Raw genomic sequence first — 19,074 nt, 5'->3', positions numbered from 1 at the left:
GGGGAGTAAGAGGCTGAAGGAGAAAGAGCAGGAAGAGAGGAGTCAAGGGTCAAGTTCTCAAGTTCTCCTTTTCTAGTGGTGAGGCCAGGAGGCTCTCCTGGGGGAAATTCAGCCCCTTCATGTCCCCTCTCCTCATCATGCATTTGACCTCATCAGGTTCTGCAGCAGCCGGCTGCAGGCCACCCACAGACAGGCACTCAAAGATTATACCTTGAGAGTAAATGCATGCAAGACCCAACCCAGTACTTTACATATCTCACCTCCAAATCTAGAAATAATGCCTGAGCTCATTAGGATCCTACAACTTGGCTTTCTCTGCATAATCCCCTTTCAAAGTTCTTGTCTTAGATCCTGATCTGGACACCGATCTACATTTTTGTGATAATATTTCAATTACACATGCACTTATCTATTGATTTTCAGACTGAGCCTCATTCCAAGAAAGATTGGAGGCGGCTTCTAAAGTTTCAATGTGGCAATGGCGGGGTGGGGGTTGTAGAAGTGGGATAAGTGGTAATGGAAAAAAATACAATAAAAGCAAACACATTGGGAGAAAGAAATTTCAATGTGGTAACTGCTTTGATCAATCTGGTTTCCTCCTTCACAACAGCTGTATCCACAGCCACAAAATATAGTTCTTTCCAGTTTAATCATACAACAACATACAATGCACCTTTGAAATCTTTTAAGTATGTGCAGCTTACCTAGTATCCCAAGAAGATCCAGACAGCAAACTCCACGTGTTGTGGGTGACCTGGGCTGTCCGCCTGTCAGAGCTGTTGGAGAAATGCGAGCTCCCATCAAAGTATGCCCCCCACCCCTGCCCCCAGCATGATGCTGGTCCCAGTGCTGTGCTGGAGTCTGGAGTCTGGATGCAGAGTTTGGGACATCCAAAAGTACTGCCTCCTTGATTCTCTTTCCTTTGTTAGGTGGCGAGATGAAAGAGGTGAAAAGGTTGTCCTGAAGAGAGAAATTGTGTTCAAATGGAGGGGGGTTTCCCTCTTTGAGGAGCCCCTGCCATGCCCTTGACCTTTACCCAGCCACACCTGCCTCCTGTCCCGCAGGGAGTCAGCTGATCCAAACTGGACCTGTAATCCTTTGCTAAAAGGCCTCTTGGCCGATGCCCAGCTCAGCATGGGAAGGTCCGGCTTTGTCCTTGGCAGGCTTGCTATGTGGGGTCCCACCCTTGGGAGCTCCCACCATGTGGGAAGCTAGAAGGTGCCCCTTCCCACATTCGTAGAGGTTGCTTTTGGAGTTGCAAAGGGACTCACTTCCCTGGCGTTACCTCTGGGAAACTCAAGAAAATCCCTATGCAGCTTCACAGGGAGGGATGGGGGGTGGGGCGTTGGAGCAAGGTCTTCTTTCTGCCAAAGGGTCGGGCCAGACCTGTTCTCTGCTCGCCCAAAGGGCTAAAGAAAGAGCAATAGGGACAAAAAAGAGGGACATTTCCTAATTTTTGTTGTTTATTAATTTAAAATATATACCTTTCTTCTGAAAACACCTGAGAGGGCTTACAGAAAGCATGACACAGAAGCAGGTATTTCAACATTAAATGAAGCAGCCTCTTGGGTCCGAGCAGAGTACCTGATTTTGGATACCAGCTTGAGTGCGGAGGAGGGGAGTAACCTGAGTTTCCATCGGTGAGTCTGGCCAATGCTTGGCATCTAATCATCCTATTCGCTTCTCACAACACTCTGATGGGAAACGTTCTCGGCACTATTTGCCAGATCAAGAAACTGAGACTCAGAGAAATGGAGTAAATTTCCTCAAGAACCGCAGCGCGTCAGTGGTAGGATCAGGGATCGAATCCAGGCTGGGTGACTGTAGAGCCCTTCGCTCAGCCCCTGCGTAGTGCTCCTGCTCTTTGTTGTACTGTTGCCGCCCTGAGCTCCCCAGCAAGCGAGACACAGGCTGCAGGAGCTCACCGCTCAGAGTGAGGGAGCTGGGGGCTGGTTGTTTGAATGGTGAATGTCTGTGGGTGAGACGTGCCCCCCCTTTCACAGCTGATTCTCTTGTCTGTGACGGTTGCCGGTCCCAGCCTGCATCTGAGTTTGCAACCTCCACACTACAGCATCTCCTTCGACTCTGAAAAATTTCAGCTCTGTCTCACTGTGACACCAGTGCCATTGGGGTCCTCTCCTTGGAGGTTATAAAAGTCCCCTGGGTAGCTTCTAAATTCAATCCATTTGTATAAAGCTCTTATAAAATGGGCATGTAGGAGAGCTTACCAAAGACTGTTTTCACTAGGTTTGACTCCAGGCTGAGTTTCTCCTTACAATACTAGGCTCCAAGGGAGAGCAGGGTGGGCTGTTGGATTGTGGTAAAAATAAAATAATGTTCTAAAAAGTCCTTGTTTGTTTGTTTGTTTGTTTGTTTGATGAGATGCAACTCAGGTCAGAGCCCTTGGGTAAATGTCAGTTTTCTCATTGCCCTGGGCCTGGAAGAGGGTGGGGATAGTTGTAGGGGACTTGTTTCCACCTGACAGAACAACGAAAAAAAATGGTATTTTCCTTTTTCTTTTCTTTTGTAGAGGTGGAATGAACTTATGAAAAGAATGTGCTTTGTTGGACCTACATAGATCAGGGTTCAAAGTGCCATTTTCTCACTTCACAGCTGGTGACCAGTCACATCAAAGTACATTTTTGAGCCCAGCTCCCACCGGATAGTACTGCAGACCTTGCTGGGCGCTCTGAGGATGAGAGGTGACCCTTGGAAGGCCGCTTGCCGGATCCCCCCGGAAGGCCCTTTGAACAGGTCTGGCTCTTAGCAGGAGCAGAATGGCACGCAGCCCCTCAGGTCCCTGCTGCTGTCCTGGTTGAAAGGCACTGCTCTAATTCCACACGGACAGACAGACTACACAGGAGCGGCGAGTGCTGCGCGGCGAGTCTCACCTGAGACGGGGCTCAGGAGCGCAGAGTTTCGTTTTTCAAAGATTAAAAGAAGCAGACGCCCAACAGCACCGCTGCCTATCACCCACCTTCCCTCAACATAAACGTTTAGAGCAGTCTGGAAACCCGTAGTCCTCCCGAGGAGCCCTTGAATGGCAGTTTGCTGCCCTCTGCCGTCCACCTGGAGAACTCCCCGGGCGCGTTTGGCCTCGCTGCCGGCCTTAAAATACCGAGGAGCTTGGGTGCTCAGGACTGCCCAACCATTTCGAAAGGTGCACCCCGGGAGGGGCGTTAATACCAGGACCGGCTACATAATCTGAAGGGTCCAGTGAAAAATACAGAGTACCTTGCTAGAAAATTTATTTAGAGTTTCAAGACAGTGACAACAGTAACATTAAGACCAAGCGATGGGTACTATATAGGGCGGGATTCTGTGCAGCTGCGGGTGTGGCGCCATGCCCAGGAAGCTGGCCTTTTCTCATCACTGCCTGCTCCTGACACTAGACTTCTGGACCTATGATGTAGTCTCAATAATTCCCCAAGGAGCTGAAATTAGTAGAACACATTCCAAGAATGGAGGTGGGAGCAAAAACATTAAAAAATTAAAGACAAAAAAAAGCATACCTTGTCCTAGCCTTGGGAACCAATTCAAACTTAGGAGTTAGAGACTCAAATATCACTTCTTTTACAGAAGAGGCGGTACTGAAAGACAGAACCTATGTATAACTAAAGAGCATTATAAAATTCACTTTCAAAGTCCACAAGGAGAGATCAGCCCCAAGGACAATGTGGACGGACTGCTGTCACCAGCTCACTGGGAACTCAGTGCACTCCCACGGGGAGAAGGAAGGGACAGAGCAAGGTGCGAGGAGTATTTGGCGGGGGGGGGGGGGGGGGGGATCCCTTTCTGTGGAACCCAGAGCAGTAAAGAGAATGTGTATTAGTCAGGCGCTAACTGGGAGAATAGCACTCAAGTGTTTACTACGAAGGGCATTTGATGCAGGGAATTGGTTTCGCAGGTGGTGAAGGTGCTGAGAAGCTAAAGCCCAAGGTGAACAGGAAGAGGAAGTTGCCCCCACTTTCAGGAGCGGAGGGGTGAGGTGGTGTTCCAGATCACTGGTAGAAGCTGGAACCCGTGTGGGTCCCTCCCAGAAGAGCTGGAGCCAGGGAGGAGACAGAGCTGCTGCTCTTCCTGAAATGGAAAGAGATGGAGAGCTGTGCTCTGGCTCCTCCCTACGCCCCGCCCTCAGCCCCCTCCCAGTACCCTCCACTGGCCACACTCAGCTGACTCCAGCAGCAGACACAGGCGTCTGGAGCAGACAGACAACAGGGGTCCATTCCCCTGCATTTCGGAGGAGGAGGAAACCAAGTAGTGGGGGGGTAGGCAGGGACCCGCTCAGAACCAGAGCAGGCCCTGGTTGGGTAAAAACCTCAGATGGCCAACTGCCTACTGGCTGAAAGCCAAATCCTGCCCTGTGACGTGAAAGGTCCTTCACAGGCCAGACCACTGTATGAACCATATTTCCTGCTGTTCCCTTTTTCTTGTCCTGTCAGGTCACTTCCCAATTCTGAGCCCTTTGTCTCGCTCCCCATTCCTGGAATGTCCTTTGCCCACATCATCCTCTCCTGCCTTCCCTTTTCTCCTCACTTGCCCTCCACCCTGCCGCCTCCTCTTCACTCCATGCTTCTGCCCCTTTTTCTTCCCTTCCCCCCCTTTCTTTGTTGCCTATTAATGTACATCAGTTGTTACTGTTTTCCAATAAGTGGGAACTATGAAATATTAAAGCATTGTAACCAATGACTTCCACCCCACCTCCACAGGTAGGAAGCCCCCATTCCAGATGTAACTCATTAAAACCAGTGCTACCTTTGTCAAGCCACTAGATGTCATACTGATTTCACAGCAGAATTGGGAAGCCCATAGAAGAATTTAAAACCTCAAAAAAACAAACAAATGAGCATCTTAATATTTGCCCCTAAAACATAGTCAGACTTCTATTTGCAGTAATGACTGAGTGAGATTTTACTGGGTAGACATAACAAAAATGGAGGGATGGCAGGAGGTGGACAGAAGCAGGTAGATTTTGGTGGGAAGTTATAGAAAGGGAGCCCCCATTTCTGCTGCTTTCAGCCAGGGGCCAGGTGCGGGCCGTGCTGTGCGAGCCGGTGGTCGTGCTGGGGGAAAAGCTGTAGTTTGGTCCATGGAAATAGAACACTGAGTGCAGAGCAACTACAGCTGCAAAGGGAGGAGAGGGAGTCCTGGAAGGGAGAGAGCCAGAGAAGGGATCCGCAAATTCTATCTGCTCACCCCTCAGGCTGATCGCTAGACCACACCACACAGAAGAGATGCCCCCACACCTCAACTGAAGAGCAGAGGCCCTGAGATTGGAGCCCCCACCAGACACAGAGTGTGTAGTTTAATCAAGGAAAATGCCTGCTAAAAATGAAATAACTTGTTCAAGAAAAACATCAAAATTGACAACCTCTGCAATGAACATTAATACTATATACAACCTAAAATTCCCCAACAGGCAGAGAATCAGAACGGGACCTATACTCACATGAAAAGATGTTATGCTAAGTAAAATTCTAGAAAAGGCAAAATATCACAAGCACAGAAAGCAGATCTGAGCTTGCATGCAGTTGAGAGGCGGGGATGAACTGCGAAGGGGTATGGGCAACTTTGGGGGTGATGAGTATGTTCTGCATTGCGACTGTGGTGGCATACAACTATCCACACACAATCGCTCAATCTTAACAAATGATGCGTTAAAATGAGTGAATTTTAATTTATATAAACTACACTTCAATAAAGTTGGAGAAAAAAGTGAAAAAAATCACAGGCTCCTTCTCAAGACTGTGAGATATTGGTACATACTTCAAGTGTTTTTTGTACTCATATTAGGGTCGACTATGTAAATGAGTCCATTTATTTTTTAACCCTACTGTTGCCGGACTGGACAAATGGGGCCATAATGTTCTCGTGCAAGCGGCTGTACCGGTTTACAGCATGCGCAAAAGCTCCTTGGCCCCACATCTTTACCCACACTTGGTATCCTGAGATTTAAAATCTTTAAATCTGCTGGGCAAATGTCAGTGATTTTAAACTTACCTTTCCCTGATTAGTAATGGAGCTGAGTATCTTTTCATATGTTTATTGGCCATGTGGATTTCTTTTTTCTTTTTTCCAGGGTGGGGGTACTGCCCTACATCTGGCACGTCACAAGAAGGCAGGGTTCTTTGGCAATGATTTCCTTATTCAGCAGGTGTGGGTTAAGGGAGATAGTGACTACTGAGTATGAAGGTGCCTTCCATAGAATAAGGACTCAGCAAAACGCTTCACAGCCCTCTCCCCTCTGCCCCAAGCAGCTCACTGGCAATGGCATGCCTCTCAAACAGTGGCTCCTTGGAAATGCAACTCTTCGAAGGAGCTGGAATGTTACTTCTCTGTGCCCACTCCCACCAGTGCCTCTTGGGATGTGAGGCAGGCGTCCCCTTGACATTTCAAAGAAACAGGGAGAAGCAAGACCCAAGGTCTAGTGCAAACCGATGGATCCCAGGGAGCATTTGTTTCCGCTGTCAAAAGCCCAAGGTCATCACTGTTTATGAAAGTTGTCCCCTTTCATAAATTTCTCCCCAGCTGTGAGTTGCATTCAGAGATTGACATGAGCCAAAGCACAGGGGCCAGGAGTCCAGGCTGAACAGTCAGGGTGACTATTTAAGGCTCCCCCGCTCACCTGTCATGACTCTGGATGATCTATCCTTTCAGAGCTCAGTGTGGGGGCAATAATGTCACTGCCACTGGGACTATTCTGGGAATCAAAGGGAACACCATACGTACTCCACACCAATACACTTGGCCCAGTGCCCAGCATGCTGTGAAAACCCAGTGAATCCAGGGTTTTGTTAGACATGTGTGCTGCACACCTGAATCACAAATCCCACAGCGATGCTGAGGACAGGGGAAGAGGTTACAGCGCAACATGCACCCCTGCTGCTGAGAATGTAAGTGCCACGCAGGCCAGAGCCATGGTGTATTTGCCTCGGTCCCCTATTGTCTGCGCTACTCCCGGGTCCTGGCGTGTGCCCAGCAGGTGGGGCTAACAATCACAAATGCTCAGGGGCTGAGTTGGTGTGCCTTTTGGTCCTCCAAGGCCCTACTGTGGTACCATGAACATGGGGCGTGGCTTCTCAGGGTGGCCTGGGATCCACAAATTAGCTGTTCTGCAAAACCTGTCGATTTCAATGAAGCACTGAAGGGAGAAAGAGAGAGAGATGGGCAGGCAGACAGACTGACTTGTGGATGCTCTTGAGAGACCCGGCTCCAGTAACACCTAACGTTCCAACTGCTGAGCTTGGTGGACACTGTCGAAAGAATTGTGGCTCTGGCCTCCTCTACCCTGTCCTTCATAGAAGCCCCCCCAGCGCAGACAGCATATTTCATTTTCAACAACATACACTTTTGCGAGATAAAAAAGGTGACCCACACTTTCATTTTCTTTATTTTTCATTGATACCGTATGAATACAAAGTTTCTAGAAAGCTACAAAATGTCTACCACTTTATCAAGAAGGCATCAAAATGTGTCACTTTGCAAAGACATGAAAACACCTGCAGGAACTGACACAAAAATAGCATTTTTAGAGTGATGAAATAATTGCACTTAACTGTCATGGATATTAAAGTTATCACACATATGTACCGCAAAAGCTAGAATACATTTTTTTTACAAAGCACTTTATAAAAAAATTCTCTGCACACAAACCCTATAATTTTCATATAACTATCATACTAAAGATAAATTCACTTTAAAGCCAACACTTAGAACATTTTTAAACAAAAAGGTACCAGTACCTAAACACAGACGTTAACAAATACGAGAATACTGTACTGCCAAGAGGGTTAACCAAATGCCTTGAGTTTCTGCAAACAGGTTAAGAAAACGTGTGTGAGAATTTGCCCCCCGCCCCCCAATCTCTCCAGTCTACCCACCCGGAACCTTATGACTGAAGGCGGGTTCCACAGCCCACTCCCAGCAGCAGTACAATATCAAAGGAACCACCGAGTGGATGGAGCACGTACGTCACAAGCCCATTTTATACAAGTGACATGAAGACACAGACTGTGAGAATCCCATTAAGTCATTTAGAATGTGAACAAACACACGTGGCAAAAACCGATTTACATAACATTTAAGCATATTAAAGAATTAAAGGCTATTCAGGTTTTCTTTTCAATATTACAAAAAAAATTTTTTTGTTGTTTTTCAGGCACGTACTGTTTTTGTTTTTACTTTTTCTTTATCTGCAGTCATGAGCCTATTGAAAAAAGGCCTACAGAAGTGAATCAAGGAGGTAACAGGGAGATTTTTTTTTAAAGAAGTGCAGTTAATATCTAATTTACACAGTGAAACTAATCACAGAAAATGACTGATGAGGAAAAATCAAAGAAAATCAGAGACTGGTTTCCAATTGATTTACACCTAGATTCTGTCAGCTTCTCTTAAAGAAAGGGGGAAGGAGAAATGATCTCATGATGGAAGCCAGACAAGAGAGAGTCACCCTGACAGGTGGAATCTGCTGGAATCTGACCCCTTTGACGGATGAGCAAGGGGGGAACATCAGTGCCGTCCCAAACACCAAAACGTGGCGTGGCATGTGACTGACCGAATGCAAATTCAGAGAATAAAACAGGTTACAGCTTAAGAAGCAGGACAATAAATACAAATATTTCATCTTATTGAATGGTGCATGACTTCGGTGAAACTACCTTTTGCGATGCAATAAATTTTAAACACAAAACCTTCATTCTTAACAGTCTAAGCAACGAGTCTCTGAAAGGAAACTGTTGCAAACAAAGCCCAGCAACAGCTGACAAGGGCAGCGGAAACACGCACTGGATGCATTTCTTCCAAGTTGTGGTAAAGTGCACAGACTGGGAGGGGCTGAATCCAAGCAGTTAACTACAGCTTGTGTGGAGTAATTTCCTTTTCATTTGCTTTTTTTTCTTGTAGAAATTCCTATAAATACTCACAACTTGGTGTTGATAGAAAGCACTCCTGAAATTTCAGAGCCCAGAGAGGGTATTTGTAAAGACACCAGGTAGAGACAGATGGGAACATATGTGTTAAGAGTTCAGAGGCTAAACTTTCAAAGGTGTCTGATGTCATTTTTAAGTCTATACGGGTAAAGAAAAATCTTTTTTCCTTGGCTTGTTTGGCTGGTGTTTTTTGCCTTCTTGTCCTCCTCATTGCTTTTCCTTACCTCTATCTGCTTTCCCAATTTACACAAGGTTTTGATAAAAGCCAACAAGGACTTGACAGAACTGCCCCCTTGAAGGCTGGAACATTCTTGGAAAAAGCCGAATCGTGAATGGTGCTCTTTGGAAGTTTCTCACAGCACAGTCATCTGAGACACTCAGAGTCCACACTCCGCCCTAAGAACACTTCAATTGTCATGACCCTAACTCATTTTTGTTCTGCACTGTCATCTCAGCTCAAGGCTTCCAACTTCCAACGCGGTGTCACTGCATGAACCAGGTACGTGCGCACGGTCATCTGACGGGGAAAGAAAGCCTCCGCAGAGATGGAGCTCGGACGTCAGGAGGAGGGCCGATCTGCCCATCGGCCAAGAGTCTGCTGTTTGCGGGGGTGCGGGGCCAGGTGACAAACGGAAACGACGCGCTGGGTGGCCGGCACACACAAACACAACAGTTCCTGGGGGAGCTCCGGCTGCAGTGTGCTCCTGGCGAGCGGTGGTGGGGACTCACCGCAGGTGGGGTCCACCTGGTGCGCTCGTGCGCAGAGGCCTGTGGTTGGTGACTCATCCCGGTGAACCAAAGGCATTACGGTGATCTCAAAATATTTTTGGTCTCTCTACAAATTATCGTTATTATGGCAGCACTTTTCTAAGCTGGAAAATCAAACCAAAGGCACTTTCATGCTAGAGTGCAGAAGAGTCACAAATAGCTAAGTATTTGGTCGTGAATTTAAAAGGCAACATTGAAAGTACAACTTGCTTTTCATAGTCAACTATGAAGATGCAAAACCTTTCGTTTGGTATATGCATTTGAGAGTCTGGTCAAAGAGCTGACTTATGTTTGGTTTCAGATTTTTGGACCAAGCAGTCAGCTTCTTGTAGAACTGGAGAAAAAACGGGCTTCCTAAACAAAATGCAAACAATTTTTGCTTTTTCTGTGTTAAATCTGGGGCCAATCGGTACATGGGTACTGAGAACAGGTGTCAGAGAAGGCTGGCGGCACGACTAAGGTATCACTAAGGCACTGCTTACTGGGACGCTTTGGCAGCTCTAAATTTAAAACTTCCTAGAAAAGTAACAGTAGTAAGAGAAATGCTTCCAGCTTACAAAAGGGCTCACAGTTCCGAGGCAGCCTTGTGCACTGCACACCCTACATGCGACATCTCGAAGATTTAAGGCTTTTCAGAAATGACATGTGCAGGGCTCTGCCACAGCGACAGCGACAGAAAGAAATGAGCCATGCAGACGTAGCCCCTTCACGTCACAGGTGCGAACACCAACAAACAAAACTGGATCTAGCCTTGTGAGGACAAGTGTAGTGTACCAGAGCATAGACAAAATCATACAAATCACATGTACCTGGTTCGTGAAACTGACTGTAGTCTCATGATTTAAATAATTTACTGCTATACACAAAGAAAAACAGACTGCTAAAGCCTCTGCAGTATTGAAACCTAGAGATTTAGGTTTTAAAGTCACTTGGAGAACTGTAACACCAAGTGTTTGGAACAGGGCCTGTTTTTTGACTGGTCTGAGTGTGGGACTTGGCTTCTGGGATACCTGGCTATTAGAACTTTGATTCAGAGCCTGTGGCAGGTGAACTGTCCTCAGAGGAAGCGAAAAGGCTCATCAGTTTTCATACCTGCTTGCAGATGCCTCCTACAGTTCCGGTCAGACAAGGCTCGCCAGTTCTCCATCTCCCTCTCCTCTGAGCGGACGCTGCCCACGCATATGCAGGGCTGGTCGGCACGGGCACCAGAGAGGAACCACCTCCACCAGAGGGGCCGAGGGTTAAGTGGCAGGAGTGCTCGAACCTCACCCTTATTCTGTCACTAACCAAGCTGGGTGGCTTCCGGCCAGTCCTCTCCCCTCCAAGCCTCAGCTTTATCACTTCCACAGTGAAGGAGAGGAGATTGTGCTCTCTTTTAGCTCGATAAAGAAAAGATCCTATCAGCCCTCTTCTGGGACTCATCCCTCTCTCCTCTATCCCTAAAGATGAAAAGATGTTCCAGAGGTTTCCATAAATATAAACAGCACTGAGGGAAAGGCAGAAAAGTAGAAGAAGACCAGAGGAAATTTACTGAAACGATTAAAGGTTTGATAATGAGACCCATGAGCTTATGAGGAATAATGAAAATAAGCTGTACCCAGTAAACTAAGGATTGAAGGTCAGAATAGAAATGCTTGTTAACTAGGAGGGAGCCGATCACAGGGACAGTGGTGACCAGCGGTTCCCAGCTTCCCCTGGCACGAGTGAAAAGATAACGGTGGCAAGAGAGATTCGATCGTGGAGAAGTTCTGAAATGGGAAGAAACGTGGACACATCACCTGTGTGATGTCACTTGATGATTGACACAAGCAGAGATACTATCTTGGGGTGAAATGGAAAGAAAAAGAAACTCTCAAACGAGGCATTTGTGAGCTGTGTGACTTAGGGCAGTGGTCCTCCGCTGGGGGAGATTTTGTGCCTCAGGGACATCTGGTAACGTCTGAAGACGTTTGGGGGTGTGACAGCTGAGGGGAGAGTACCACTGGTGTCCGGTGAGCAGAGGCCAGGGATGCTGACGAACCTCCTGTAACGAATGCACAGGGCAGTCCCCACAACAAAGAATTTGCTGGTATAAAATGTCAACAGTGTCGAGGCAGACACGGGTCTCAGGCAGTTTGGGCACTGTTATTCTAGGACATGTTCTGGAAGAAGTCCTGATTTTATCATAGGTCTACCTTGCTAAGGTGGGAAAGAATGCCAACAGACCAGAACCGAGTTTTTCAGCTACTCCCTGTGTAGGGAGTGAAAAATTGGCCTCCCGATTCTCCTGTGAAAGCACGTGATGTCCCTGAATCACACCTGGTAGTGGCCAGTCACCAGGAGATACAGCACCTGGGTGAGCAGTGAGGACAGAGCTTTGGAAAATCTTCTTTACGGTGTCTAAAGCTTTACAAAGGGGAAAGACTCTGCCATAAAGGGTGAAAGACCACAGGCATACATGGAGTAGATGTTAAACAAATGCCACCCGGGTCTAACCCGGAGAGATGTAGAGAGGGCCCAGAGTTGGGTGATTGGACCAGTGGACAAGATGGGGAAATACCTGTTTTGGAGAAAATTCGAGAAGAATAAGACAAGAAGTAACTTTAAAAAGATCTTAGAGCAAAAGATGTAAGCAAAAAGATTTAAGAGCATAAAGCTATCCTCAGAATAGTTCAGATAAACCCCCCACACTCAACTACAGAAGGGTCCAGAGAAGACACTGGCGGTGAGGCATCAGGGCCCAGCCCGACTCTGGGAGTCAGCAGACCAGTGCACGCCCTTCTCTGTCGCCCACAGAACTACCCTCACTCTCCAGCAGGTCTTCTTGGGTCTCAGTCTATTTGTGCTGTGACAAGTACATCCCAAGGGCTCTCCTGGCAGCACAGTAGAGTCCCGTTCCTGGGTGGGAGAGTGACCCAGACACCTCTCCCCCTGAAGTTCTGGGATGGCCTGGCTTTGAGCCACATACATCATTTGCATGCCTCCAGTTCTAGGGTCCTGCTCCTGAAAGAGTGGAGGGTCCCTTGAGGAAAGATGCAAGAGACAGGAGCAAAAGCAACATCCCCAAGACGGGTGACCAACAGAAGAAGCTTAAGTGCTTGGGCTGAAGACCAGATGGAAGAGCAGGCAACTGGGGCAACCCTTTGAGGGCCCACTTGGACTCAGGGAACAAAAGGTAGTCTCTTGATGGAGGGAAATGGGCACCTTCCTTCTGATTTCCATAAGGAATATCCACTCCAAAAGGGGGAAATTTTGCACCTTCTCCTCTGGCCTTCCCAGAGACCAGGGGTATGAGTTTGGAAGGGGTCAGGCTTGGTCCGGTGTTCTGCTTGCCGCGAGCCCATCACCCCTTCGGGCTCAGGACCTCCAGATGCGAACCAGCGTGCAGGCTGGGCCGCAGCAGGCAGAGACAGGAGAGGGGGTGTCTAAGTTACCTGGATGTGACTGAAAGAGGATTTTATTTTCTGACTTGATGGGAAAGTCCTGATATGTCACATCTTATATGACTTGTTTCACATTCTATTGGGTTAACACGTGCCCAACAATGATAAAAATGCCGCTTTCTTCCGGGAAGTTGGGCACGTGTCCTTGAGGGTATTTCCCAATGAAGCTCTATGGCAGAGCCCTAGGACCTGTTACGTGGCTACGTGAAACCAGGTCTGCCTGGCCCACACTTTGGAATATTTGGGTTGGAAGGCTGAATCTCTCCTGGGAAGGGAACCTCCCAAGTAAGCCTGTTTGAAAGGTCAGAGATAGAGAGCTGGGCCTCTTAAACCTCAGTCCAACAAGTACTGTGACTTACTGAGAGGTGACAAGAAAGTGGATGTCCTTAGAGAATATATCTAGATCTACAGAAACAGACTGAAATATACACAGATATCAGCACCTAGCAAACTTAGTGACACTAACTAGGTGTGCCATAAATACGTGTTAAGCAACTGTGTGTGTATGTTTAAACACACACACACACACACACACGTATAGTTATAGCAGGTTAATATGCATACTGGATCATCAGAAATAAACAATTTATCTGCAGGCTGGTGAGGATGCTGGCCGGTTTCTGGGGAGCAGAGGTGCTAAGACTGATGAGCCTTTCACTTGTCCGGTTGATGAAATTTTCTCCCAGCCACAGGACTTTCTGTACTTTGCAGCTCACAGTGCAGCATTCATGCCAATTTCAATTGTCTGTTATTAAATTTCAGTGGTTCAAATATTTACTCATCTTAATAAAAAAATTTGGTTGTCCATATAAAATATAACTGCACACATAAGACTATAAACATTGTAAGTTTAGATTTTCAGTATTTATCTACTTATTGCAAAAAAAAAGCCATCCTTTCTTTTTCATTAAATAATCAATTATCACATTAGTACAATACACTTTTATATTTTTAAATATACTATATATGTTAAGGATAAGGGGTGAAGTTTTCTTCCTTTGTAATACCTGTTCAAGAGTTTAATGGATTAGGAGATTAGTTTTAACCTTGTGAAAAAAGTACAAATTTGTCTCATTAGGATATTTCTACCAAGGATTTCTTAAGGCTATATTTTAACATTTGGTTTCAAAAAGAAAGAAAAGTTTCATTTAAAAAATAATTTAGTGAATTACATTCTTTCATAACTTCCACCCTAATTAGTTACAAAGATAAGTCTAAAGATTCTTAGTTTTGTGTACTAATTTACATTTATATTTAAAGATTAATTTTACTTGTATCTTAAAACAAGAATTTTATGTTGGAAAAAAAAGAACTAAATACATTTGTATAAAGGCTGTAAATGTCCCATGGCGAATGCTCTGTCTGAGTATTTTCTACCACAATTAGGAACAGGCCTCTGCAGACAGAGACGTGGGTTCTCCGGGCGCACCTTCCCCGGGGAACGGCGGGCTGCGGGTCTGAGGAACATAGAGCAACGGTTTCTCTTTTTACAACTGTACCAGAACTTCACAGCTATGACGATAGTATGAACACATGAAAAAATGACTTCACTCAAACAGGGTTTAGAAAAGTCGGGTGGCCTCAGGGCCGGGGCACCACCCCTGCGCGGTGAGGGTTACAGTCAGTCGTTTGATAATGGAGAGTGTGTGTGTGCGCACAGGTGTGTGTGTGTGTGTATATACAGGTATCTCTCTATATAAATAACCACGTTCAGTCCTTTACAAGCCTGTAAATATGATGTTGTGCTCCATGTTCACTATTTGAAACTTCAAATACGCAGGCCATGCAGAGGAGAGTTTCTTGTGTATCCCTGTTTGTTACCACCTGTTAAAAAAAGTACATATACACATATATGAAAATGAAACACCACGTGGATGAGAACATAGTCCGTCTCTGCCTTGATGACTCTGATTTACCTGGAGGGGAAGAGCCTAAAGTGGAATAAGTGGATTACTGGAAATCTGTCCTCCCCTTACTCAGCCCCGTCCATCAGTGCTAGCACGCCTTCAGGATATTATGGATTCAGGATATTACAGGCGGGGCTTGAAGCCTGTCTGAGTTACCGGAGGTAAGAAAGACCTTGCCTAAAGGGCCTCGCCCATAACTTGAGTCCCAGGAGAGACCAGGAGAATTAGCATGGGTTTTTTTTTTTTTTTTTTGGTGGGGGAGGGAAAGCTGATTTCTTTATAACAGAGACAATTGCATACAATTTTGTCCCACGAGGCAGTCATTTACCCTGGTAATCGTCTCCTATCTCACTCCTAAACTTTTACTCAATTTTCTTCACAACAGCCCATGACAGACACCTGCTTCCTGAGTGCCTTCCTCAGCACTCTGAGCCAGCAGCGCCTGGACCGGTGAAACCTATGCCAAGTGAGGAACAGCACTACAATCACGTCAAATGATTGTTCTTTTAGTCTACTCAGGTTTCACTTTTCAGAACGTATTTTGAAATATTTGTTTCCCCTCTTGAGCAGAGTAGCTCAGATCTGTCTTTCTCCACCTCAGGCGCAGGCTCCACCTTCCTTCACACTTTGGGCAGGTAGCCCAGGTCAAGGCAGCCCCTCCCCACGCGACCTGCCTCCTTCCTCTCCTTGCTCTGTCTGCGTCCCCGCTGCTGCTCTCAGAGGAACTTTCTGAAAGTAACTCTAACCCAACTTCCCTACTCAAAATGCTTCCAGGACTCTGCTGCATGCGTGTTTCATTAGGCCAGCTCAGTGTTTTCAAATATTTTGAATTTGAAAGCCTAGTCCAGTTTTTCATGGGTGTCATTCTCCCCAGGTATCAGTCAGGCTGCTTCACTCACTTAGTTTCCCTTACCCTGAAGGCATCCAAGTTCATGGTCCTTGACTAAAGTCTTATAGTGCTTGCCATTTTCCCAGCACAGCAGCCTAGACTAAGTAAGTGTGTTTGCATTATTTGTAAGTACATTGGCATTACTTATTTTTAATGCCCATCTCATCCATGGACTGTAGTAAGTTCCTGAAGAACAGGGACCATGTTTTCCAGTCACTAGCTCAGTGTTTGGCACACAACACTCATTTAATAAATATTTAGTGGATGAATGAAAATTTACATTATAATAGCTAACACATACCGACTGTTTAGTATGCACCTACTCAGTATTAAATGCTTCACACACACTGTCTCCTATGACCTAACTGCTTCTATGAGCAGGTACTGGCAGGGCAGGAAGCTGGGGGTTAATTTGTTTAAGGATATACAAGAGAGATTTTTTTTTTCAATATGGGTATCCATGTGCTATTCTAGTTTTATTTCCTGCTGCTTCCCTCAGAGATCAAATACTCCAAGCATGTAGTTTTTTCAAGCTCTCCCCCTCATCACCATACTCAAACAAGTGCCAAATCCTGCTGCTCTTACTCCTGAATCGTTCTCGAATCCATCCCCTCTTCCACTGCCAACGCACCACAAGCCTCACCTGGACTCCCCCACTAGGATCACTCAGCACCAGACCCACCTGTGCACAGCATCCACAGAACCCTTGCAAGAAATACACATCTGACAAGAGCACACTCCTGTTGAAAAGCCCTGATGACCTCTTTCAAACTTTTGGACTTTGGAATGAAGAGAAAACCTGTTCTCATCCTATAGTGCTGAGGAGACCCTGCCCAGCCTGGCCATTCCTCCCAGTCAGCTCACTGCTCCTTGCCCTCCTTCCTCCTTCCCTCCACGCCAGCCACACGACCCTATTTTCAGTTCACTTGCCTCCGCCTGCTTGCCTGCCCACCTGCCATACTCCTCCCTACCCTCTGTTCACCTGGCAGGTAGGTATCTTTCAACTGTTCCTTCCTTAGGGAAGCCTTCCCTGACCTCCGAATTAGGTCAAACCCCCGCCCCCCACCCCCCAATACATATGCTCCATTGGTACCAAGTACCGCCCTCTGCAGCCATCAGCCACTATTTAGTTTCCATTCATTCTGTGCTTACTCGAGGAACGCCAGCCTCCCTCACCAGACTCCAGGACAGCTGCACCATCTGTCTTGCTCACCAAATCCTAGAACCTGACACTTAATTAGGCACCCAAGAAATGGCACTTTTCTTGGTAAATCTGAAAAAATTTCTGTTTATCCATCAAGGAAACTTAAACATCATCTTTTAACATCCCTGAGACTCCTGCATCTCACCCCAACTACAGGTATCTGCTCAGGTACCTGTGCTGCCATGGTGCCTGTCTCGTGAGTATACCACAGCCACTATGGACTTGTATTGCAATCATATGTTTACCTGCCTCATTCCCCTGCCAGGCCAAGGTTCACTACGAGACAGGTATGTGTTTTATTTGCACTGTATTCTGGCCACCAGTTTAGCTGAATGAATTGAACCATTCTCAATAACTCTGAGGTGGAGAGTACAGACTTGAGTGTTCTGTTTGTAAATGGAGGAGGAAACTGAGGTATCGACATTTTAAATGGCTTATCCAAGGTCGTAAACCCAGGTCTTCTGGTTCTATGATCATGAAATATCCTGCAAAGTATCTTTTCCATCAACTCAAGTCTTAATTTATGCCCTCATTGGCTCTGTGACCTAACGCATTAGGGTAGACCTGACATTCCCTATTCATAACATGGGAATAAAAATGACCTCAGAGATCGGCAGTGAGAATTTCATATTATAACATTTACAGAAGGTTTAATGTGTGCCTGGAACATCTATCCTGACTTCTTGCAAATTTTCTGTGAAAGAATACATCTTACTTAGGCTTCATGATTGAGATTTGAAAGGAGGAAAGAAAAAACAATGTTTCTAGCAACTTGTTTCTAGCAAGTCTGAACACAACCCCAAGGCCTCCAAAAGAGATAGGAAGACGTGGCCTGTGGTTCGGTTGCCGTCTTCCTCTGCCTATCTGGGTGCTGTCACGAGGGCCCTGCCTCTAAGGCTCTCCTTGATTCCTGAAGAACCCTGATGGGACTGGAGAGTGCAGCCTGCCAGGCAGGTGGGTCTGGAAATGGTCTTGCTGACACAGGTTTTGCACCCAAGGTACCTAGTAAGACATCTGCAGCTGTGCCCAGCAGCTGCCACCCCTGCCATGTGCCCACCCCCACCCCTGAGGAAACGCAGAAATGTACTCCTGGCTCCTCTCATCAATCAGATGAGTCTGTTCTCGCAACCCAGGAGTGCTGGCTTAAGTTTAGCCTTCTAAAGCTAAAATGCTATTTCTAGCAGGTGTGTATTGATAGCTACTACTTCTTCATATCAAAGGAATTCATTTAGTTGCTTAAGAATACATTTTGAAATTAATTTAATATGTTGTGTTCTCCAGACATCTAGGCTGCGTTAAGTCACATGTTCCAAGGGAGCATTACTAACACAGTTACGTGGGTTTTATGGGTAATAGATGCTTTAAATTTTTTCCAGGCCTATTTTCCGCGGCCATGTTCTATGAGGTAGGGTTCTAGGGACTGAGGGCATATTCCTTAAAATGCTGAACCAGACACAGAACTGGTTTTCAAGAAATAGCTAAGATTCCTCCCAAGAGAGGTGACATGGCCATCCACTCAAAGAGTTGTGGTTACTTCCTAGGGCTACCTAATGTCCATGCCAGGATGCCACACTCACCGCCTGCTCATCTGAGCACAACGGTGATCTGTTCTTAAATACAACAGGGAAAGGACCTGCCAGCACCGCAAACCTTGAATTGCTCAATATTCACCCAAGACCATTAGAGAAAGGGTACTAATGAAAACTAGTTACTAAAGAACGTGTTTTCCAAACTTTTCCCCACACTACTAGTTCCTCAATTTCAGGGGGACCTGAACATACTTCAGAATCCACTGAAGCTCTCTCCCTGAAATTAATGAAAATCAGCTCATTTTCCAGTCCCCCAGAGAAGGGATGCCAACCCCTGTGTGCAGAACTACCTGGGGATTCTGATTTCATTTGTCTGAGGTAGGGCCTAGGACTCAGAATTTTCAAAAGCTTCCTGGATGGATCTGATA

At 46.3% G+C, this 19,074-nt stretch overlaps 1 protein-coding gene across 11 annotated transcripts in view; it reads right to left on the bottom strand.

Annotated features, from left to right (window-relative positions):
• Positions 1–7,360: 7,360 nt before the first annotated feature.
• Positions 7,361–19,074, bottom strand: part of TEAD1 (TEA domain transcription factor 1) — a 247,793-nt gene continuing 236,079 nt past the window's right edge. For all 11 annotated transcript variants that reach the window (XM_045825358.1, XM_045825359.1, XM_045825360.1 and 8 more), the window contains one exon: positions 7,361–14,941. In XM_045825358.1, the coding sequence (XP_045681314.1) occupies positions 14,828–14,941 (114 nt within the window). In that variant the 3' untranslated portion in view covers positions 7,361–14,827. The remainder of the gene's footprint in view (positions 14,942–19,074) is intronic.

Source organism: Phyllostomus hastatus, unplaced genomic scaffold, assembly GCF_019186645.2.
Source record: "Phyllostomus hastatus isolate PE091 unplaced genomic scaffold, TTU_PhHast_1.1 phas_scaffold_585, whole genome shotgun sequence".
Taxonomy (NCBI): domain Eukaryota; kingdom Metazoa; phylum Chordata; class Mammalia; order Chiroptera; family Phyllostomidae; genus Phyllostomus; species Phyllostomus hastatus.
This window is presented reverse-complemented; position numbering and strand designations above follow the sequence as displayed.